Source organism: Salvelinus alpinus, chromosome 14 (genome assembly GCF_045679555.1).
Source record: "Salvelinus alpinus chromosome 14, SLU_Salpinus.1, whole genome shotgun sequence".
NCBI lineage: Eukaryota > Metazoa > Chordata > Actinopteri > Salmoniformes > Salmonidae > Salvelinus > Salvelinus alpinus.
Window position 1 is genome coordinate 55,549,967 of NC_092099.1, and position 21,557 is coordinate 55,571,523.

At 43.9% G+C, this 21,557-nt stretch overlaps 2 protein-coding genes across 5 annotated transcripts in view; both read right to left on the reverse strand.

Annotated features, from left to right (window-relative positions):
* Positions 1–13,133, reverse strand: part of ankzf1 (ankyrin repeat and zinc finger peptidyl tRNA hydrolase 1) — a 36,345-nt gene extending 23,212 nt beyond the window's left edge. The window contains exons 1-5 of one of the 4 annotated variants that reach the window (XM_071341904.1): positions 13,009–13,133; positions 8,400–8,546; positions 7,327–7,460; positions 5,905–6,007; positions 4,755–4,960 (exon numbers count right to left, since the gene is read on the reverse strand). In XM_071341904.1, coding sequence (XP_071198005.1) covers positions 4,755–4,960; positions 5,905–6,007; positions 7,327–7,460; positions 8,400–8,529 — 573 coding nt within the window. In that variant the 5' untranslated portion in view covers positions 8,530–8,546; positions 13,009–13,133. Of the gene's footprint in view, positions 1–4,754; positions 4,961–5,904; positions 6,008–7,326; positions 7,461–8,399; positions 8,547–11,828; positions 11,964–13,008 lie in introns of those variants that run through there. The other 3 variants (XM_071341903.1, XM_071341905.1, XM_071341906.1) reach the window with 3 other exon arrangements.
* A 5,433-nt stretch (positions 13,134–18,566) lies between these two features.
* LOC139539120 (uncharacterized) overlaps positions 18,567–21,557 on the reverse strand; it is an 8,241-nt gene continuing 5,250 nt past the window's right edge. Inside the window, exons 3-5 of the mRNA XM_071341911.1 lie at positions 21,081–21,209; positions 20,693–20,844; positions 18,567–18,936 (exon numbers count right to left, since the gene is read on the reverse strand). Of these exons, the coding sequence (XP_071198012.1) occupies positions 18,788–18,936; positions 20,693–20,844; positions 21,081–21,209 (430 nt within the window). The 3' untranslated portion in view covers positions 18,567–18,787. The remainder of the gene's footprint in view (positions 18,937–20,692; positions 20,845–21,080; positions 21,210–21,557) is intronic.

The following is a 21,557-nucleotide window of genomic DNA, read 5'->3' on the forward strand; positions in this document are numbered from 1 at the left end:
TAGGAGCTACAAGCAGAGCTGCCATGTCTGAGGAGCTACAAGCAGAGCTGCTATGTCTGAGGAGCTACAAGCAGAGCTGTCATGTCTGTCATGTCTTAGGAGCTACAAGCAGAGCTGTCATGTCTGTCATGTCTTAGGAGCTACAAGCAGAGCTGTCATGTCTGTCATGTCTTAGGAGCTACAAGCAGAGCTGTCATGTCTTAGGAGCTACAAGCAGAGCTGCCATGACTTAGGAGCTACAAGCAGAGCTGTCATGTCTTAGGAGCTACAAGCAGAGCTGTCATGTCTGTCATGTCTTAGGAGCTACAAGCAGAACTGTCATGTCTTAGGAGCTACAAGCAGAGCTGTCATGTCTGACATGTCTTAGGAGCTACAAGCAGAGCTGTCATGTCTTAGGAGCTACAAGCAGAGCTGTCATGTCTTAGGAGCTACAAGCAGAGCTGTCATGTCTTAGGAGCTGCAAGCAGAGCTGTCATGTCTTAGGAGCTACAAGCAGAACTGTCATGTCTTAGGAGCTACAAGCAGAGCTGCCATGTCTTAGGAGCTACAAGCAGAGCTGTCATGTCTTAGGAGCTACAAGCAGAGCTGTCATGTCTTAGGAGCTACAAGCAGAGCTGTCATGTCTTAGGAGCTACAAGCAGAACTGTCATGTCTTAGGAGCTACAAGCAGAGCTGCCATGTCTTAGGAGCTACAAGCAGAGCTGTCATGTCTGTCATGTCTTAGGAGCTACAAGCAGAGCTGTCATGTCTGCCATGTCTTAGGAGCTACAAGCAGAGCTGTCATGTCTGTCATGTCTTAGGAGCTACAAGCAGAGCTGTCATGTCTGCCATGTCTTAGGAGCTACAAGCAGAGCTGTCATGTCTTAGGAGCTACAAGCAGAGCTGCCATGTCTGAGGAGCTACAAGCAGAGCTGCCATGTCTTAGGAGCTACAAGCAGAGCTGCCATGTCTGAGGAGCTACAAGCAGAGCTGCCATGTCTTAGGAGCTACAAGCAGAGCTGTCATGTCTTAGGAGCTACAAGCAGAGCTGCCATGTCTGAATAGCTACAAGCAGAGCTGTCATGTCTGAGGAGCTACAAGCAGAGCTGCCATGTCTGAGGAGCTACAAGCAGAGCTGCCATGTCTGAGGAGCTACAAGCAGAGCTGCCATGTCTTAGGAGCTACAAGCAGAGCTGTCATGTCTGAGGAGCTACAAGCAGAGCTGTCATGTCTTAGGAGCTACAAGCAGAGCTGTCATGTCTGTCATGTCTTAGGAGCTACAAGCAGAGCTGTCATGTCTGTCATGTCTTAGGAGCTACAAGCAGAGCTGTCATGTCTTAGGAGCTACAAGCAGAGCTGCCATGTCTGTCATGTCTTAGGAGCTACAAGCAGAGCTGCCATGTCTGTCATGTCTTAGGAGCTACAAGCAGAGCTGTCATGTCTTAGGAGCTACAAGCAGAGCTGCCATGTCTGTCATGTCTTAGGAGCTACAAGCAGAGCTGTCATGTCTGTCATGTCTTAGGAGCTACAAGCAGAGCTGTCATGTCTTAGGAGCTACAAGCAGAGCTGCCATGTCTGTCATGTCTTAGGAGCTACAAGCAGAGCTGCCATGTCTGTCATGTCTTAGGAGCTACAAGCAGAGCTGCCATGTCTTAGGAGCTACAAGCAGAGCTGTCATGTCTGAGGAGCTACAAGCAGAGCTGCCATGTCTTAGGAGCTACAAGCAGAGCTGCCATGTCTTAGGAGCTACAAGCAGAGCTGCCATGTCTGTCATGTTACATTTACATTACATTTAAGTCATTTAGCAGACGCTCTTATCCAGAGCGACTTACAAATTGGTGCATTCACCTTATGATATCCAGTGGAACAACCACTTTACAATAGTGCATCTAACTCTTTTAAGGGGGGGGGGGGTTAGAAGGATTACTTTATCCTATCCTAGGTATTCCTTAAAGAGGTGGGGTTTCAGGTGTCTCCGGAAGGTGGTGATTGACTCCGCTGACCTGGCGTCGTGAGGGAGTTTGTTCCACCATTGGGGTGCCAGAGCAGCGAACAGTTTTGACTGGGCTGAGCGGGAACTGTACTTCCTCAGAGGTAGGGAGGCGAGCAGGCCAGAGGTGGATGAACGCAGAGCCCTTGTTTGGGTGTAGGGCCTGATCAGAGCCTGAAGGTACGGAGGTGCCGTTCCCCTCACAGCTCCGTAGGCAAGCACCATGGTCTTGTAGCGGATGCGAGCTTCAACTGGAAGCCAGTGGAGAGAGCGGAGGAGCGGGGTGACGTGAGAGAACTTGGGAAAGTTGAACACCAGACGGGCTGCGGCGTTCTGGATGAGTTGTAGGGGTTTAATGGCACAGGCAGGGAGCCCAGCCAACAGCGAGTTGCAGTAATCCAGACGGGAGATGACAAGTGCCTGGATTAGGACCTGCGCCGCTTCCTGCGTGAGGCAGGGTCGTACTCTGCGAATGTTGTAGAGCATGAACCTACAGGAACGGGTCACCGCCTTGATGTTAGTTGAGAACGACAGGGTGTTGTCCAGGATCACGCCAAGGTTCTTAGCACTCTGGGAGGAGGACACAATGGAGTTGTCAACCGTGATGGCGAGATCATGGAACGGGCAGTCCTTCCCCGGGAGGAAGAGCAAGTCATGTCTTAGGAGCTACAAGCAGAGCTGTCATGTCTTAGGAGCTACAAGCAGAGCTGCCATGTCTGAGGAGCTACAAGCAGAGCTGCCATGTCTTAGGAGCTACAAGCAGAGCTGCCATGTCTTAGGAGCTACAAGCAGAGCTGCCATGTCTGTCATGTCTTAGGAGCTACAAGCAGAGCTGTCATGTCTTAGGAGCTACAAGCAGAGCTGCCATGTCTTAGGAGCTACAAGCAGAGCTGTCATGTCTGTCATGTCTTAGGAGCTACAAGCAGAGCTGTCATATCTGAGGAGCTACAAGCAGAGCTGTCATGTCTTAGGAGCTACAAGCAGAGCTGTCATGTCTTAGGAGCTACAAGCAGAGCTGCCATGTCTGAGGAGCTACAAGCAGAGCTGCCATGTCTTAGGAGCTACAAGCAGAGCTGCCATGTCTTAGGAGCTACAAGCAGAGCTGCCATGTCTGTCATGTCTTAGGAGCTACAAGCAGAGCTGTCATGTCTTAGGAGCTACAAGCAGAGCTGCCATGTCTTAGGAGCTACAAGCAGAGCTGTCATGTCTGTCATGTCTTAGGAGCTACAAGCAGAGCTGTCATATCTGAGGAGCTACAAGCAGAGCTGTCATGTCTTAGGAGCTACAAGCAGAGCTGCCATGTCTTAGGAGCTGCAAGCAGAGCTGCCATGTCTTAGGAGCTACAAGCAGAGCTGTCATGTCTTAGGAGCTACAAGCAGAGCTGCCATGTCTTAGGAGCTACAAGCAGAGCTGCCATGTCTTAGGAGCTACAAGCAGAGCTGTCATGTCTGTCATGTCTTAGGAGCTACAAGCAGAGCTGCCATGTCTTAGGAGCTACAAGGAGAGCTGTCATATCTGAGGAGCTACAAGCAGAGCTGTCATGTCTTAGGAGCTACAAGCAGAGCTGCCATGTCTTAGGAGCTACAAGCAGAGCTGTCATGTCTGTCATGTCTTAGGAGCTACAAGCAGAGCTGCCATGTCTTAGGAGCTACAAGCAGAGCTGTCATATCTGAGGAGCTACAAGCAGAGCTGTCATGTCTTAGGAGCTACAAGCAGAGCTGCCATGTCTTAGGAGCTGCAAGCAGAGCTGTCATGTCTTAGGAGCTGCAAGCAGAGCTGTCATGTCTTAGGAGCTACAAGCAGAGCTGCCATGTCTGTCATGTCTTAGGAGCTACAAGCAGAGCTGTCATGTCTTAGGAGCTACAAGCAGAGCTGCCATGACTTAGGAGCTACAAGCAGAGCTGTCATGTCTGAGGAGCTACAAGCAGAGCTGTCATGTCTTAGGAGCCATCTTACGGTCTTCCTCTATGGCAGACTGAAATACAGAGTGGATTAAATAATGTGTCGTCCAAAAAGTTCCTTTTGACTCATCATCCGTAGAACATAATTCCAAGAGCCTTGATGATCATCCAGGTGCTTTTGGCAAACTGGAGTGAACTTTTTGGAAGACAAGGGTCTCATTATGTCTGGAGAAAACCAAACACTGCATTCCACAGTAAGCTGAAGAGCAGCTGGGTCCTGCAGCAAGACAATGATCCAAAACATCAAGTCTACATGAAAATGGTTAAAAAGCAACAAATATGAAGTTTTGGAATGGCCGAGTCAAAGTCCAGATCTAATCCCAACTCAGATGTTGTGGCAGGACCTGAAACGACCAGTTCATGCTGGAAAACCCAGAAATGTCTCTGAGTTAAAGCAGTTCTGCATGGAAGAGTGGGCCAAAATTCCTCCACAGAGATGTGAGAGACTGATTAACGACTACAGGAAGTGTTTGGTTGGAGTCATTGCAGCTAAAGGTGGAACAACCAGTTAATGAGTGAAAGGGGGCAATTACTTTTCACACAGGGGCATTGGGTGTTGCATCACTTTGTTTATGAAATAAGTACATAATTGTTGTTTTATTTGTCCACTAAGGTTCACTTGATCTATTATTAGGTTTTGGATGAAGATTTAATAATTCAGTATCAAAAATATGTAAAAGTAGATCAAATTAGAAAAGGGGACCAAATACTTTTTCACAGCACTGTAACTCAATCATATAACATAGAAGCCATTCTTCATTCAATTCTCAAGGGAGGCTGATTATTTTGTGTTAAAAGAGTCCAGAAGTCCGTCCGAGTCTCACCTTGCTCTGCAGAACACAGCGGTAGACAGCCAGGTACTGCCCCTGAGAGTTCTGGAACACGACCCGGTTGGAGAGGCGACCGAAGGACTCCGCTTCTAGAACACCGTCGTCCTTCTGTAGAGGAGCAGCCTCGACGTTCTCCACGACCCAATCACTGTCTGGTTCCTCGTCCTCCGAGTCAGAACCTGAGATGCTAGACATGTCTCCTGTGGACAGACCAAATTATTTTCTACAAATAAGAGTAGAATGAAGAAGACAAGACAAGGGTTGCACCCTATACAGTGCACTGCTTTTGACCAGCACTTGTGGTTGAAAGTAGTGCACTATATAGGGAATAGGGTACCATTAGCCCTTGTCTTTCTTCATTCTATTCCATTCAGCGCATAAAACAGCGTCGCCAGGCCAAATATATACTCTCCTTTCATGTTCCATTAATACCTGCAGCCTTTATATCTAGCATAGACATGTTGGGGCCTGCGGTGGCCAACCTATCGGGGGACTGCGGTGGCCAACCTACCGGGGACTGCGGGGGCCAACCTATCGGGGCCTACGGTGGCCAACCTATCGGGGGCCTGCGGTGGCCAACCTATCGGGGGCCTGCGGTGGCCAACCTATCGGGGGCCTGCGGTGGCCAACCTATCGGGGGCCTGCGGTGGCCAACCTATCGGGGGCCAACCTATCGGGGGCCTACGGTGGCCAACCTATCGGGGGCCAACCTATCGGGGGCCTACGGTGGCCAACCTATCGGGGGCCAACCTATCGGGGCCTACGGTGGCCAACCTATCGGGGGCCAACCTATCGGGGGCCTGCGGTGGCCAACCTATCGGGGCCTGCGGTGGCCAACCTATCGGGGGCCTGCGGTGGCCAACCTATTAATAATAATAGTAATAATAATAATAGTGAAGACATCAAAACTATGAAATAACACATATGGAATCATGTAGTAACCAAAAAAGTGTTAAACAAATCAAAATATATTTTAGATTCTTCAAAGTAGCAACCCTTTGCCTTGATGACAGTTTAGCAAACTCTTGGCATTCTCTCAACCAGCTAGATGAGGTAATCACGTCTGGCCGTCTCCCATGACAACCTTAACATTAAAATAGAGTATCTGATTTGGTTCTGAGTGCCCAGACGTGTGGTGACTCACCTACACCGGTCTTCCTCTCAAACTCCTCCACTGTGGCAGGTGTTTGACCAGATGGTCTGTGCCTCAGGTTGAAACGGTGCCAGTCAAGCTTGTAGTGCTCCATCTGAAAGTAAAAATCACTGACTAGTACCAACCATCCTGACTAGTACCAACCATCCTGACTAGTACCAACCATCCTGACTAGTACCAACCATCCTGACTAGTACCAACCATCCTGACTAGTACCAACCATCCTGACTAGTACCAACCATCCTGACTAGTACCAACCATCCTGACTAGTACCAACCATCCTGACTAGTACCAACCATCCTGACTAGTACCAACCATACTGACTAGTACCAACCATCCTGACTAGTACCAACCATCCTGACTAATACCAACCATCCTGACTAATACCAACCATCCTGACTAATACCAACCATCCTGACTAGTACCAACCATCCTGACTAGTACCAACCATCCTGACTAGTACCAACCATCCTGACTAGTACCAACCATCCTGACTAGTACCAACCATCCTGACTAGTACCAACCATCCTGACTAGTACCAACCATACTGACTAGTACCATACTAACTAGTACCATCCATACTGACTAGTACCAACCATACTGACTAGTACCAACCATACTGACTAGTACCAACCATACTGACTAGTACCATACTAACTAGTACCATACATACTAACTAGTACCATACTGACTAGTACCAACCATACTGACTAGTACCATACTGACTAGTACCAACCATACTGACTAGTACCATACTGACTACTACCATACTGACTAGTATGGTATCGTATCGTTAGTAAAATGTTGGAATGGTGATACTTGGCCTGGTATCGTATCGTTAGTAAAATGTTGGAATGGTGATACTTGGCCTGGTATCGTATCGTTAGTAAAATGTTGGGATGGTGATACTTGGCCTGGTATCGTTAGTAAAATGTTTGTATGGTGATACTTGGCCTGGTATCGTATCGTTAGTAAAATGTTGGAATGGTGATACTTAGCCTGGTATCGTATCGTTAGTAAAATGTTGGAATGGTGATACTTAGCCTGGTATCGTATCGTTAGTAAAATGTTGGAATGGTGATACTTGGCCTGGTATCGTATCGTTAGTAAAATGTTGGAATGGTGATACTTGGCCTGGTATCGTTATTAAAACGTTGGTATGGTGATACTTGGCCTGGTATCGTATCGTTAGTAAAATGTTGGAATGGTGATACTTGGCCTGGTATCGTTAGTAAAATGTTGGAATGGTGATACTTGGCCTGGTATCGTATCGTTAGTAAAATGTTGATATCGTAACAGCACTAACCGATAGAACATGGCTCAGAGATGCCGAAAAAACAATATAATATTCAAAATGGGTGAATCGCTCCTTATGGTCTCCGGTCAGTCCATCCCAACCCTCAGTTTATTCACCTGCTCCTCCCGGGTGTCGAAGGGGCACTGGCAGGCCGAGCACACCATCCTGTCAGACACATCTCTACCCAGGCTGCTCTCTCTCTCCGGCTGTTCATCATCCTGGAGATCCTCCTTGGGGCACACAGCCACTCCTGTTAGGATGACATACATACAGGACTTGAGTAACAAGGGAGACAAACTATACCCAACTAAAAATATGCAACAACTTCAACGAATTTACTGAGTTAATGTTCATATAAAAGGAAATCAGTCAATTGAAATAAATTCATTAGACCCTAATCTATGTATTTCGTATGACTGGGCAGGGGCGCAGCCATGGGTGGGCCTGGGAGGACAAAGGCCCATCCACTGGGGAGCCAGGCCCACCCACCCAATGTGTAGCCAGGCCCAGCTTATCAGAATGAGTTTCTCTCAACAAAAGGGCTTTATTACAGACATAAATTATCTGTTTCATCAGCTGTCCAGGTGGCTGGTCTCAGACAATCCCACAGGCAAAAAAGCAGAATGTGGAGGTCCTGGCCTGGCGTGGTTACACGTGGTCAGCAGTTGTGAGGCCGGTTGGACGTACTGCCAAATGATCTAAAACGACGTTGGAGGCGGCTTATGGTAGAGAAATTAACATTCAATTATCTGGCAACAGTTCTAGTGGACATTCCTGCAGTCAGCATGCCAATTGCATACACCCTCAAAACTTGCACACTCCCCCAGCACAAGATGCACCTATGTAATGATCGTGCTGTTTAATCATTAATCAGCTTCTTGATATGCCACACCTGTCAGGTGGATGGATTATCTTGGCAAAGGAGAAATGCTCACTAACAGGGATGTAAACAAATTAGTGCACAAAATTTGAGAGAAATAAGCTTTTTGTGTGTGTGGAAAATGACTGGGATCTTTTATTTCAGCTCATGAAACATGGGACCAACACTTTACATGTTGAGTTTATATTTCTGTTAAGTAATATTAATGACTATTTACATGACAAATAAACAACCGGGGCGGTAGAGCCACAAATAACTGCTTTCAGGATGTACAACAGCCATAGACATAGTTTACAGCTAGCTACCCACCATGACTGTGTGATGGATTCTTGGTGTGTACAGGAGGCTCATGAACACCGGTAACTTCTCGGACCTCCTGTAGAGCAGAGTCTTGAAGACAGTACTCAAACACGGAGCGGTATTCTGGACCTGCTGTCATTGTGGACTCCGGAACATCTGAAGCACATCAATATGAGAGTGAAAGTCTAACTAGCACAGCTATCTAGCTAGCTCAACGTTTGTAACTACTACAGTAGCTATCTAACTCAACGTGTGTTACTAGTACAGTAGCTATCTAACTCAACGTGTGTTACTAGTACAGTAGCTATCTAGCTCAACGTTTGTAACTACTACAGTAGCTATCTAGCTCAACGTTTGTAACTACTACAGTAGCTATCTAGCTCAACGTGTGTAACTACTACTGTAGCTATCTAGCTCAACGTTTGTAACTACTACAGTAGCTATCTAGCTCAACGTTTGTAACTACTACAGTAGCTATCTAGCTCAACGTGTGTAACTACTACTGTAGCTATCTAGCTCAACGTGTGTAACTACTACAGTAGCTATCTAGCTCAACGTTTGTAACTACTACAGTAGCTATCTAGCTCAACGTTTGTAACTACTACAGTAGCTATCTAGCTCAACGTTTGTAACTACTACAGTAGCTATCTAGCTCAACGTGTGTTACTACTACTGTAGCTATCTAGCTCAACGTGTGTAACTACTACAGTAGCTAGCTATAACAACGTTTGTAACTACTACAGTAGCTATCTAGCTCAACGTTTGTAACTACTACAGTAGCTATCTAGCTCAACGTGTGTAACTACTACAGTAGCTATCTAGCTCAACGTGTGTAACTACTACAGTAGCTATCTAGCTCAACGTTTGTAACTACTACAGTAGCTATCTAGCTCAACGTGTGTAACTACTACAGTAGCTATCTAGCTCAACGTTTGTAACTACTACAGTAGCTATCTAGCTCAACGTGTGTAACTACTACAGTAGCTATCTAGCTCAACGTGTGTAACTACTACAGTAGCTATCTAGCTCAACGTTTGTAACTACTACAGTAGCTATCTAGCTCAACGTTTGTAACTACTACAGTAGCTATCTAGCTCAACGTTTGTAACTACTACAGTAGCTATCTAGCTCAACGTGTGTTACTACTACTGTAGCTATCTAGCTCAACGTGTGTAACTACTACAGTAGCTAGCTATAACAACGTTTGTAACTACTACAGTAGCTATCTAGCTCAACGTTTGTAACTACTACAGTAGCTATCTAGCTCAACGTGTGTAACTACTACAGTAGCTATCTAGCTCAACGTGTGTAACTACTACAGTAGCTATCTAGCTCAACGTGTGTAACTACTACAGTAGCTATCTAGCTCAACGTTTGTAACTACTACAGTAGCTATCTAGCTCAACGTGTGTAACTACTACTGTAGCTATCTAGCTCAACGTGTGTAACTACTACAGTAGCTATCTAGCTCAACGTTTGTAACTACTACAGTAGCTATCTAGCTCAACGTTTGTAACTACTACAGTAGCTATCTAGCTCAACGTGTGTTACTACTACAGTAGCTATCTAGCTCAACGTGTGTTACTACTACAGTAGCTATCTAGCTCAACGTGTGTAACTACTACAGTAGCTATCTAGCTCAACGTTTGTAACTACTACAGTAGCTATCTAGCTCAACGTGTGTAACTACTACAGTAGCTATCTAGCTCAACGTGTGTAACTACTACAGTAGCTATCTAGCTCAACGTGTGTAACTACTACAGTAGCTATCTAGCTCAACGTTTGTAACTACTACAGTAGCTATCTAGCTCAACGTTTGTAACTACTACAGTAGCTATCTAGCTCAACGTGTGTAACTACTACTGTAGCTATCTAGCTCAACGTGTGTAACTACTACAGTAGCTAGCTATAACAACGTTTGTAACTACTACAGTAGCTATCTAGCTCAACGTGTGTAACTACTACAGTAGCTATCTAGCTCAACGTTTGTAACTACTACAGTAGCTATCTAGCTCAACGTTTGTAACTACTACAGTAGCTATCTAGCTCAACGTGTGTAACTACTACTGTAGCTATCTAGCTCAACGTGTGTAACTACTACAGTAGCTAGCTATAACAACGTTTGTAACTACTACAGTAGCTATCTAGCTCAACGTGTGTAACTACTACAGTAGCTATCTAGCTCAACGTGTGTAACTACTACTGTAGCTATCTAGCTCAACGTTTGTAACTACTACAGTAGCTATCTAGCTCAACGTTTGTAACTACTACAGTAGCTATCTAGCTCAACGTGTGTAACTACTACTGTAGCTATCTAGCTCAACGTTTGTAACTACTACTGTAGCTATCTAGCTCAACGTGTGTAACTACTACAGTAGCTATCTAGCTCAACGTTTGTAACTACTACTGTAGCTATCTAGCTCAACGTTTGTAACTACTACAGTAGCTATCTAGCTCAACGTTTGTAACTACTACTGTAGCTATCTAGCTCAACGTTTGTAACTACTACAGTAGCTATCTAGCTCAACGTGTGTAACTACTACTGTAGCTATCTAGCTCAACGTTTGTAACTACTACAGTAGCTATCTAGCTCAACGTGTGTAACTACTACAGTAGCTATCTATAACAACGTTTGTAACTACTACAGTAGCTATCTAGCTCAACGTGTGTAACTACTACAGTAGCTATCTAGCTCAACGTGTGTAACTACTACAGTAGCTATCTATAACAACGTTTGTAACTACTACAGTAGCTATCTAGCTCAACGTTTGTAACTACTACAGTAGCTATCTATAACAACGTTTGTAACTACTACAGTAGCTATCTAGCTCAACGTGTGTAACTACTACAGTAGCTATCTATAACAACGTTTGTAACTACTACAGTAGCTATCTAGCTCAACGTTTGTAACTACTACAGTAGCTATCTATAACAACGTTTGTAACTACTACAGTAGCTATCTAGCTCAACGTGTGTAACTACTACAGTAGCTATCTAGCTCAACGTTTGTAACTACTACAGTAGCTATCTAGCTCAACGTGTGTAACTACTACAGTAGCTATCTATAACAACGTTTGTAACTACTACAGTAGCTATCTAGCTCAACGTGTGTAACTACTACAGTAGCTATCTAGCTCAACGTGTGTAACTACTACAGTAGCTATCTAGCTCAACGTTTGTAACTACTACAGTAGCTATCTAGCTCAACGTTTGTAACTACTACAGTAGCTATCTAGCTCAACGTGTGTAACTACTACAGTAGCTATCTAGCTCAACGTTTGTAACTACTACAGTAGCTATCTAGATCATAGCGGACTAAACTCCATAGGAATGAAGTGTCTGATGACTCTAAGAGACCAGGCGTAGTGGAATCTAGCGCCGACTACATCGATTTGCTCAGGGTCAACACGTACATTTTTTAAATGATGAAACACATACCTTGTACCTATGTTTGTTCTCTGTAGTTGCGTGCCTTTCTTTGTTTGCTGAAATCCATACTTTGTCAGTAAACGATAATCAAATACATTCTCCCAACTGTTTGTTTATAGCTGTAGCTCTAAGACGGCAACTCAGCGCAAATGCGCATGTGCCAATTGAATCTCAACACGGAAACAGTAGTTGTATCTGATTAACTTTAATTGAAAAAGTATGGATTTCAAACAACAAAAATTAAGGCACGCAACTACAGAGGACAAACATAGATACTGAAATATTGACCTTGGGCAAATCGATGTAGTCGGCCATGCGTGGGATCTTTCCCACACAAAGTGAGATTTATAATTCTGAAAGTTTGCTTGAGCGTGTACGTCAAGTTACGCACAGCCATGACCATGCGTACGCACAGTGTCAAGCGACAAGGGAACTGCTTGTCAAGCATAGAATATGAGTGAGAAAATGAGAGCAGGCCCAATAATTCCTTCTTTTTTTTTCTTCGATTGAATTGTATTTCCATTGTGAATTCATGCAACATCTCTCTACAGGCTATATATAATTTTACCATATCAGTGCATCTTGTGATAATTATCCATGTGACGTAGTCATCTTGCTAAATTAGAGACTCTAATCTGTTGTAAGATTTGGCATACGCTGCTTTTCGTAGTGAGCATGTTTTTAGAGACAGGTGGGACTTTTTTGGGGGAGAAAGTAAAGATTGGCTCATAAGAAATCGTTCCCCATTGCCATCAAATTCCCAAATACGAACGGCGCAATAGACGGCCCCCACATCACCATAAAAGCACTATCCTAAAACAAAAACTATTGTAGCAGAAAAGGCTTCCACTCTTAATGTGCGTCAAATGATGATGCCGGTTTCTGCTCCACTCTGTTGGGGACTTCCTTCACCGTGGAGTTTAGTCCGTTTGCTAATTCAGAGATGGGCTATATTCTAGCAAACTATGTCATATTTACATTTGATGTTGGAACACCCACGTTATTTAATCTTATCTAACGTTACGTGAATAAACGTACCACGTGTAAAACAGTTAACTATCTACCCCTGTGCTAGCTATGGTGGTTACTACTAGTGAGTTAGCTAGCTAACGTTAGCCAAATCAATCAATGGCAAAGTGACCATACTAGCTAGCTAATTTCCAGATGTGTTGTTCTTTTAAAAACGTACCAAAATGATGCCACGTCTTGTCGATGTTGAATAAAGACAAATTCTAGTTACCAGTTTGACTGCGCTCTACCTACACTATTGGACTGAACTGTGTTTGGTTGACAGATGAAGCAACTTCATCTATGATATAATGGCGGTCCGCAAACAAACGTTAAAGGTGCATGCCGCCACCTACCGTGCTGGAGTATGTGGTCAATCACGGTTAACAACATGTCTTAATCCTCCTACCTAACTCAGTACTTCTGAGAAAATAAAGAGCCCTAGTAACTTCTAATAAGCCCTTTATCATCCCCCAAAATCCCTTCCAACCCTGTCCAACATCAATGACCCTACACTTCAATCTTTCCCTCTCTTCAACATACCTACAACAATATAACAACACATGCCCCACCGTTTCATCGACCATACACTCCAGACACAAACCATTCACATGCTGCCAACCAGATGTAATGATGAGTTCAATATTCAATGTCCTAAGCGCAATTGAGCAAACACCACCTCTTCCTTCCTAATCTGACCTTTGAATCTTGGTCCATCAACCTTTCTTTGGAGGACATATAAATGCTGTCTCTTGTGTTCAGAGTCCCGTCTCTTCTGCCACATATCCATCAAAATGGCTCTGATCTTCAATTTGGCCTCACCTCTACCCAGTGGAACATTAATATCAATTATATCTTGTTTCACTTTTGGCGAACTGGTCTACAATTTCATTCCCTTCCACACCAGAATGTGCTGGGACCCAGCAGAATCTCACTAATACACCCAGCCTCTGATTTTAATTAGTAGGTCCCTCCTATTAGATTTACCAGATGATAAACTATTCTATTCAGGCAGAGAATCTGAGCACACTATAATTCTAACAGGTTGTACGTCCTCCACCCACTGTATTGATATCCGTCTCGTGTTGTATTGATATCTGTCTCGTGTTGTATTGATATCCGTCTCGTGTTGTATTGATATCTGTCTCGTGTTGTATTGATATCTGTCTCGTGTTGTATTGATATCCGTCTCATGTTGTATTGTATTGATATCCGTCTCGTGTTGTATTGATATCTGTCTCGTGTTGTATTGATATCCGTCTCGTGTTGTATTGATATCTGGCTCGTGTTGTATTGATATCCGTCTCGTGTTGTATTGATATCCGTCTCGTGTTGTATTGATATCCGTCTCGTGTTGTATTGATATCCGTCTCGTGTTGTATTGATATCCGTCTCGTGTTGTATTGATATCTGGCTCGTGTTGTATTGATATCCGTCTCGTGTTGTATTGATATCCGTCTCGTGTTGTATTGATATCCGTCTCGTGTTGTATTGATATCTGTCTCGTGTTGTATTGATATCTGTCTCGTGTTGTATTGATATCTGTCTCGTGTTGTATTGATATCTGTCTCGTGTTGTATTGATATCTGTCTCGTGTTGTATTGATATCTGTCTCATGTTGTATTGTATTGATATCCGTCTCATGTTGTATTGATATCTGTCTCATGTTGTATTGATATCTGTCTCGTGTTGTATTGATATCTGTCTCGTGTTGTATTGATATCTGTCACGTGTTGTATTGATATCTGTCTCATGTTGTATTGATATCTGTCTCGTGTTGTATTTATATCTGGCTCATGTTGTATTGTATTTATATCTGTCTCATGTTGTGTTTATATCTGTCTCATGTTGTACAGCCTACATAGAGGAGCAGTCAACATGTCAACTGCAACGAGTCCTGATGTACAATGCTGACTGCTCCTGTATGTATTCTGTTGTAAATATATTCTGTTAATAGTTCACTAAAGTTTATTGTAGAATACTGGCCGCCTACTCCTCTTCTTAGTTATCTATTATGGTTTTAGGCTGGGTATCTGTAATGCACTTTGTGACAACTGCTGATGTAAATAAAGGGCTTTATAAAAACACATTTGATTGATTATCAACCCCCCCCCCCCCCCCCCCAAAAAAAAACCATACACACCGTGTTTGTAGGCCTATGTACCACGTGCACCAGTCTTGATTAATGAGAGTTCCACAGTGTTTGTAGGCCTATGTACCACGTGCACCAGTCTTGATTAATGTTGCAGCTTGGTGGGAAGCCCAGGAGCTTTTCTCTGTGCATCATGGACCTACTTAAACTCTCAGCACCTTTCACCATGTGTTTATTCAAGCGTCATCGTGAAACCAGAAATATAGTCATGCGTCTGTAACAAGAACAGTGAGAGTTGTTTTTCTTTATGTGAATATCTAGCTGATATACATCCGAATTAGAATGATTTGACGACTACCATCCACATGCAATCCACCACCTTCCTAACGAACACTCCTCAATCAGCTTTATGTGCCAATCAACAACGTTGGATGTATTTATGATTAATATTCCCTTTGGTCAATAACTACTTCTACACATGGCAACATAGCGACTGAAAACCTTTCAGCATGTCTTTATGGGGCGGGGGGGTGCTGTTACCCATCAGATGTATTATGCCAATATGTCAAAGTTCTCAATTAGAGGTGAGATGAGGGCAGGGAATGTAGGCCCCTAAATGGCAGGTAGTTCAATAAACAGGAGGAGCAGGCAGCACATTGCAATACACTTCATATCTATTCTGTTGTAAATATATTTACATTTAAGTCATTTAGCAGACGCTCTTATCCAGAGCGACTTACAAATTGGAAAGTTCATACATATTCATCCTGGTCCCCCAGTGGGGAATGAACCCACAACCCTGGCGTTGCAAGCGCCATGCTCTACCAACTGAGCCACACGGGACCGTCCATCAGTCATTCTGTTATGACTGATGGAAAGTTATACATTTCATGTTTAATGATATGGGTTTGTCCATTTCCAGATAGTTAGAACCTTATGTTAAAGAAAGATCCACACCAGATCATGGTGACTATATTATGTTTTTAAAAATTATTATATTTTTTTTAAGTCTACACATGTTGGTGCTGTCTTAAATGTTATTCTGGTTGTTTTTACATGCATTTTTTTACGCCTCTTAGTTATCAATTAGGAAGATGTTGCTGTTCAGAATGACATGTTGTGAGGTGCTGACCTGTTGCACCCTCGACAACCACTGTGATTATTATTATTTCACCATGCTGGTCATTTATGAACATTTGAACATCTTGGCCATGTTCTGTTATAATCTCCACCCGGCACAGCCAGAAGAGGACTGGCCACCCCTCATAGCCTGGTTCCTCTCTAGGTTTCTTCCTAGGTTTTGGCCTTTCTAGGGACTTTTTCCTAGCCACCGTGCTTCTACACCTGCATTGCTTGCTGTTTGGGGTTTTAGGCTGGGTTTCTGTACAGCACTTTGAGATATCAGCTGATGTAAGAAGGGCTTTATAAATACATTTTATTTGATGTTCATGACTGTTGATGTTCACAGGACTCTCCAAATGCTCTGTTGAAGGAGCACCACGATTGGAGGAAAACAGACAGCTTCTCTCTACCACGTCATCCAATGTTTGCTTCATGAACAAATGTTGCATCTTTTGAAATAAATACAGAATTAATTGTTTTTTTATGCTTGATGTGATTTAGCTGTCCTATAATGTATTGTTTTGAATTAAATATATATTCAGTCAAGTCACTTGGATTATTTTATGCCTTTTTAAATGTTTGCTAAAATTATATATTGTCACTTTGTAGATGCTGAAACAGTTAGTTTTGGGCTACGCTATGGTCTGGAAATGTCATTTGGAAACCCTTTTTAAAAAGTTGTTGATACTTGAAATGAGCACCGTTTTTAATTGTTTTTTACTACTGTCTGGTGAGGAAGTGGAAATATGGAATACATTGGAGGAGGAAGGGAGAATGAATGAGTAATCAGTTTATGGTTATATAAACGGAGGGCATGCATAAAAGAAAAATGGACAGCGTCAGGGAATAACCAAGTTAATGGAGAGCCTATCAAAGCACTGCGATGAAATGCCTTAGACCGCTGCGCCACTCGGGAAGCCCAATCCCAAGTACTTCTATGCCACTGCCACCACAACCTCTATTTTCTGTGACTTCTGATCCATTTCTGCAGTACAATTGACAGCCATGTCTATAAAAGCTATAAAAGCCCACATTACTGAAGCACATATTCTTCCCAGCACTCTCTATTGGTCTCTGCCTACTCACAGGAATCCTCTCAGGATCCCTCACCCTGTACCCATCTTCCTCTACCTCTCTTCACTGCTTCAGCACCTTCTGTAATCATGGCAACCTCAACCCGTCCTTCACCGGACACCTCCGATCTCAAGCCCCATGTGTACCCCTACACCCAACCTTCTCCACTGATACTACACATTCCTTTGTCACATACCCTCCTTAACACTTCCCACATTTAGGCATCTCCCTCCTGCACACTTCTCACATTTAGGCATCTCCCTCCTGCACACTTCTCACATTTAGGCATCTCCCTCCTGCACACTTCTCACATTTAGGCATCTCCCTCCTGCACACTTCTCACATTTAGGCATCTCCCTCCTGCACACTTCTCACATTTAGGCATCTCCCTCCTGCACACTTCTCACATTTAGGCATCTCCCTCCTGAACACTTCTCACATTTAGGCATCTCCCTCCTACACACTTCTCACATTTAGGCATCTCCCTCCTGAACACTTCTCACATTTAGGCATCTCCCTCCTGAACACTTCTGCAACATGTCCATACACTTGACTGTAGTATTTTTGTGAAAAAAATCTCTCCCAGGATAACTGACACTTCCTACCTTGACCTTATCTGGCAAAGACTGTCTGTCATGCTTAGTTTTGATGCAATGTCTTCTCCGTTTCCCCCCATGCTCTCCAATGGATCTACGTCTCACCAAACGGTGGGTGTCAGACACCGGGATGCTTCCATTTCAACTGCTCCTCCTCAACACTTAATGGCACCGGTTATTAGTCCTTTCAACGGCGTAATCCAGAGCGCCCGCTCCCTCTGGGCGGAGGAAACATATCATCAGGAGTCCACTCTAAGAAACCGTCACCAACAACAGTCCCCAACTTGACACCACATATGGATCAGCCAAAATTCAAGGATCCATTCTCTAGAAATCTCACTCCCACTGGGCCAGAATCGTCCCCATCATCCTCAGGGCGAGGCCCGAACCCAGCAGCCCTCACCGCAGGTCCTTCATCCTCCCTCTCAGCAGGTTCTTTCTCTGAACTACTAGAGAACGTATCCCTCTTCTTTTTGCACTTGCCACCAACCTTCCTCACCATCTTCTCCTTCACCAGATCTTCCAGAAGGCTTGTGCATTCCCCGACTCCATCTTGTCTGCCATCTTACCGTGTGTCTCAGCTCCAGTCCCCGCCGTGCATTGACTACCATTGACTCCTTGAAGGAGATTGTCTTGAGTTTACCCAGAATGCACCGCGTGGCCTATTGGCAACGTAAACAGTGGGTGTTAATATGAATCTAATGTTAATACGTATCTCTGGCAACACCATCCCAACTACGGACACCGAGAAGATGAGTCACAACAGAAAACCTTTTGTATTTCCTTTTCCCCTAGATAAATGGGAAAACCCTTTCATGGCAGTTTTAAAGTCCATACATTAAAAGTCAACATACATTGATTCATTACTTTAATTTATTGAACAGTAAATATTTCACAGAAAAATATTCAACAGTTGCTCAGAGATAATACTAAAACTGCTTCTCAATTTATAATCCCAACCAAACTACTAATATAAATCTCTCAATGTCTACCACAAAAATCTGGTTTTAAAGTGTCTAGATTTCACCAATCATAATGTAAACAATTCTACCTACTAACAGCATCTAAACAGCTCGTCACTTCTGTCTTCTGTGTCTTGTTGGCTTGTTGTCTGCTGTTTGGCCTTGTGGTTGTAGACCTCTCCGTGGGCCTGGCTTGGTAGATTCCTCCAGCTTTTCCAACTTCACCCAACCAGAGGCCTGACTCACTTGTAGTGATTGATTTTCTGTTGAAAGAAACAGACATTGTCAGTCTCTTGCTCACGGTCACGGATTCCCCTGCCTGCGACGGACACGGATTCCCCTGCCTGCGACTGTTGTTGGATTCGGGGTAAACTTTGAACATTGAGATACTAAAGACATGATAGATCAGAAGCAGAGAATATAAAGGAGTGAAAGAGACTGGGTTTTATGTCAGAAGTTAATGGTTCTCTGTAGAAAGACAGAGGCTGTGGAATGTGCTGGGTGGACGGGAGGGAGTCACTGGAGTGCGATAGGTGATACGAGAGGACATCTGTGGATTAGGCGAAGGAGGGGTTGAGGTCAGTAGGTCAGGTCAGATCCCCTGAAGGGAGAAATAATGGGAGAAATAATGGTTTATTATCCTGTTACCATCTTCCTGTGGAACCATAAGATGTAAGGATTGGAGAGGTGTCTAAAGTGGAGAATATACACTGCTCAAAAAAATAAAGGGAACACTTAAACAACACAATGTAACTCCAAGTCAATCACACTTCTATGAAATCAAACTGTCCACTTAGGAAGCAACACTGATTGACAATACATTTCACATGCTGTTGTGCAAATGGAATAGACAAAAGGTGGAAATTATAGGCAATTAGCAAGACACCCCCAAAAAAGGAGTGATTCTGCAGGTGGTGACCACAGACCACTTCTCAGTTCCTATGCTTCCTGGCTGATGTTTTGGTCACTTTTGAATGCTGGCGGTGCTCTCACTCTAGTGGTAGCATGAGACGGAGTCTACAACCCACACAAGTGGCTCAGGTAGTGCAGTTCATCCAGGATGGCACATCAATGCGAGCTGTGGCAAAAAGGTTTGCTGTGTCTGTCAGCGTAGTGTCCAGAGCATGGAGGCGCTACCAGGAGACAGGCCAGTACATCAGGAGACGTGGAGGAGGCCGTAGGAGGGCAACAACCCAGCAGCAGGACCGCTACCTCCGCCTTTGTGCAAGGAGGTGCACTGCCAGAGCCCTGCAAAATGACCTCCAGCAGGCCACAAATGTGCATGTGTCTGCTCAAACGGTCAGAAACAGACTCCATGAGGGTGGTATGAGGGCCCGACGTCCACAGGTGGGGGTCTGAATACTTTCCAAAAGCACTGTATTCCTCTTGCCCAGATGAGATGGGGCAGGGCGATTGCACCATCTGTGTATCCATTGGGGCGGTAAGCAAACTGAAGTGGGTCTCGGGTGTCAGGTAAGGTAGAGGTGATATGATCCTTGACTAGCCTCTCAAAGCACTTCATGATGACAGAAGTGAGTGGTGAGGGGTTTCAATCTGTCTATGAGTTGTTCATAGTAGTTTTGACATGTGTTATACAGTCACAATCTCCTTTTACAATCCATATTATTGTTCTTGTGATAACGTATTTAAATTACCCATTCATTGTCATGCTGTTTATTATATTCATTCATATCTCTTTGTACAGAACCACATCCATCTCCTCGATGTCGATTAAGGCAGCCCCCCACACCTCTCTGATTGAGGGGTTGGGTTAAATGAGGAAGACACATTTCAGTTGAAGGCATTCAGTTGTACAACTGACTAGGTATCCCCCCTTTCCCTCTCTCTCTCACCACACCCTTCCCTTCCCTCTGGAAATAAAGTTCTCTATTGGGTAACTGAGGCTGCCTTATTCCTGTCACAGACCAGTCACAGACCAGCCGTTCTCTTTCTCATTAATTCATTACTTTTCCATCATACAGTATAGTTGTGCAATACATCCAACCACTGTTACTGTACCTTCCAGGCAGCGAGACTGGGTCTCTGCTAGAGACTTCCTTATCGCCAGACACTGGAGGTTCAAACTCTTCTCCTTCTCTGCTAGAGACTCCAACACCTTGTCAATTTTATCCACATCCTTCCGTTTCTTCTTTGATCCTTTACCCTGTGACCTTAAGACAAAATATTATGTTTTTATTGACAACATTTTTTTACTTGTTATAAAGAAACTAACCCTCCATTTTCCCCTGACAGTCACACACCATCAGACAGTGAACACCTTCCCAAAACAACCTCAATCACAGAGTACAAAAGAGGCGTCTTATCTCAACAATCTTTCCTGGTAAAATAATAAATATATCTATTAGGCTTATATCCATCTTTTATAATATCAATAAACATAGAAGACCTATTAATCCAGTCCAGTTGCTGGACCAGCTCAGCCCTTCTCAGCCTCTGTGTCTCCAGCTCCAACAGGGCATCACCCACTCCTCCTGTCTGCGTCGCCATCACCATCCTCCGGTTCAGGTCTTCAGTGCTACACATTGGGAACCATAATAGGGATGGTCATGGGTGTGAGTAATTGAGTACAATGTCAAAGCTTGATCTTTAACCAGAGATATATTTTTTTTTTACTGTAAAACTATTAGATGTAATGTGCTTTGTGACTGCCTGAAAAAGAGAAGATACATTTTGACCAGATTATCATTATAATTTTTTTATTGTCTTGAAGCGTTCATTTGCTTTTAGACTCCAGTATTCCATATGTACAATTCACTCAATTGCATTCGGACAAACATTCCCTACTGACACAAGTGCATCGTGACACAAACTCCCGTTTGGCCTACAGAAATAAATTCCTATAAAAAATTTTACAGATTCAGGT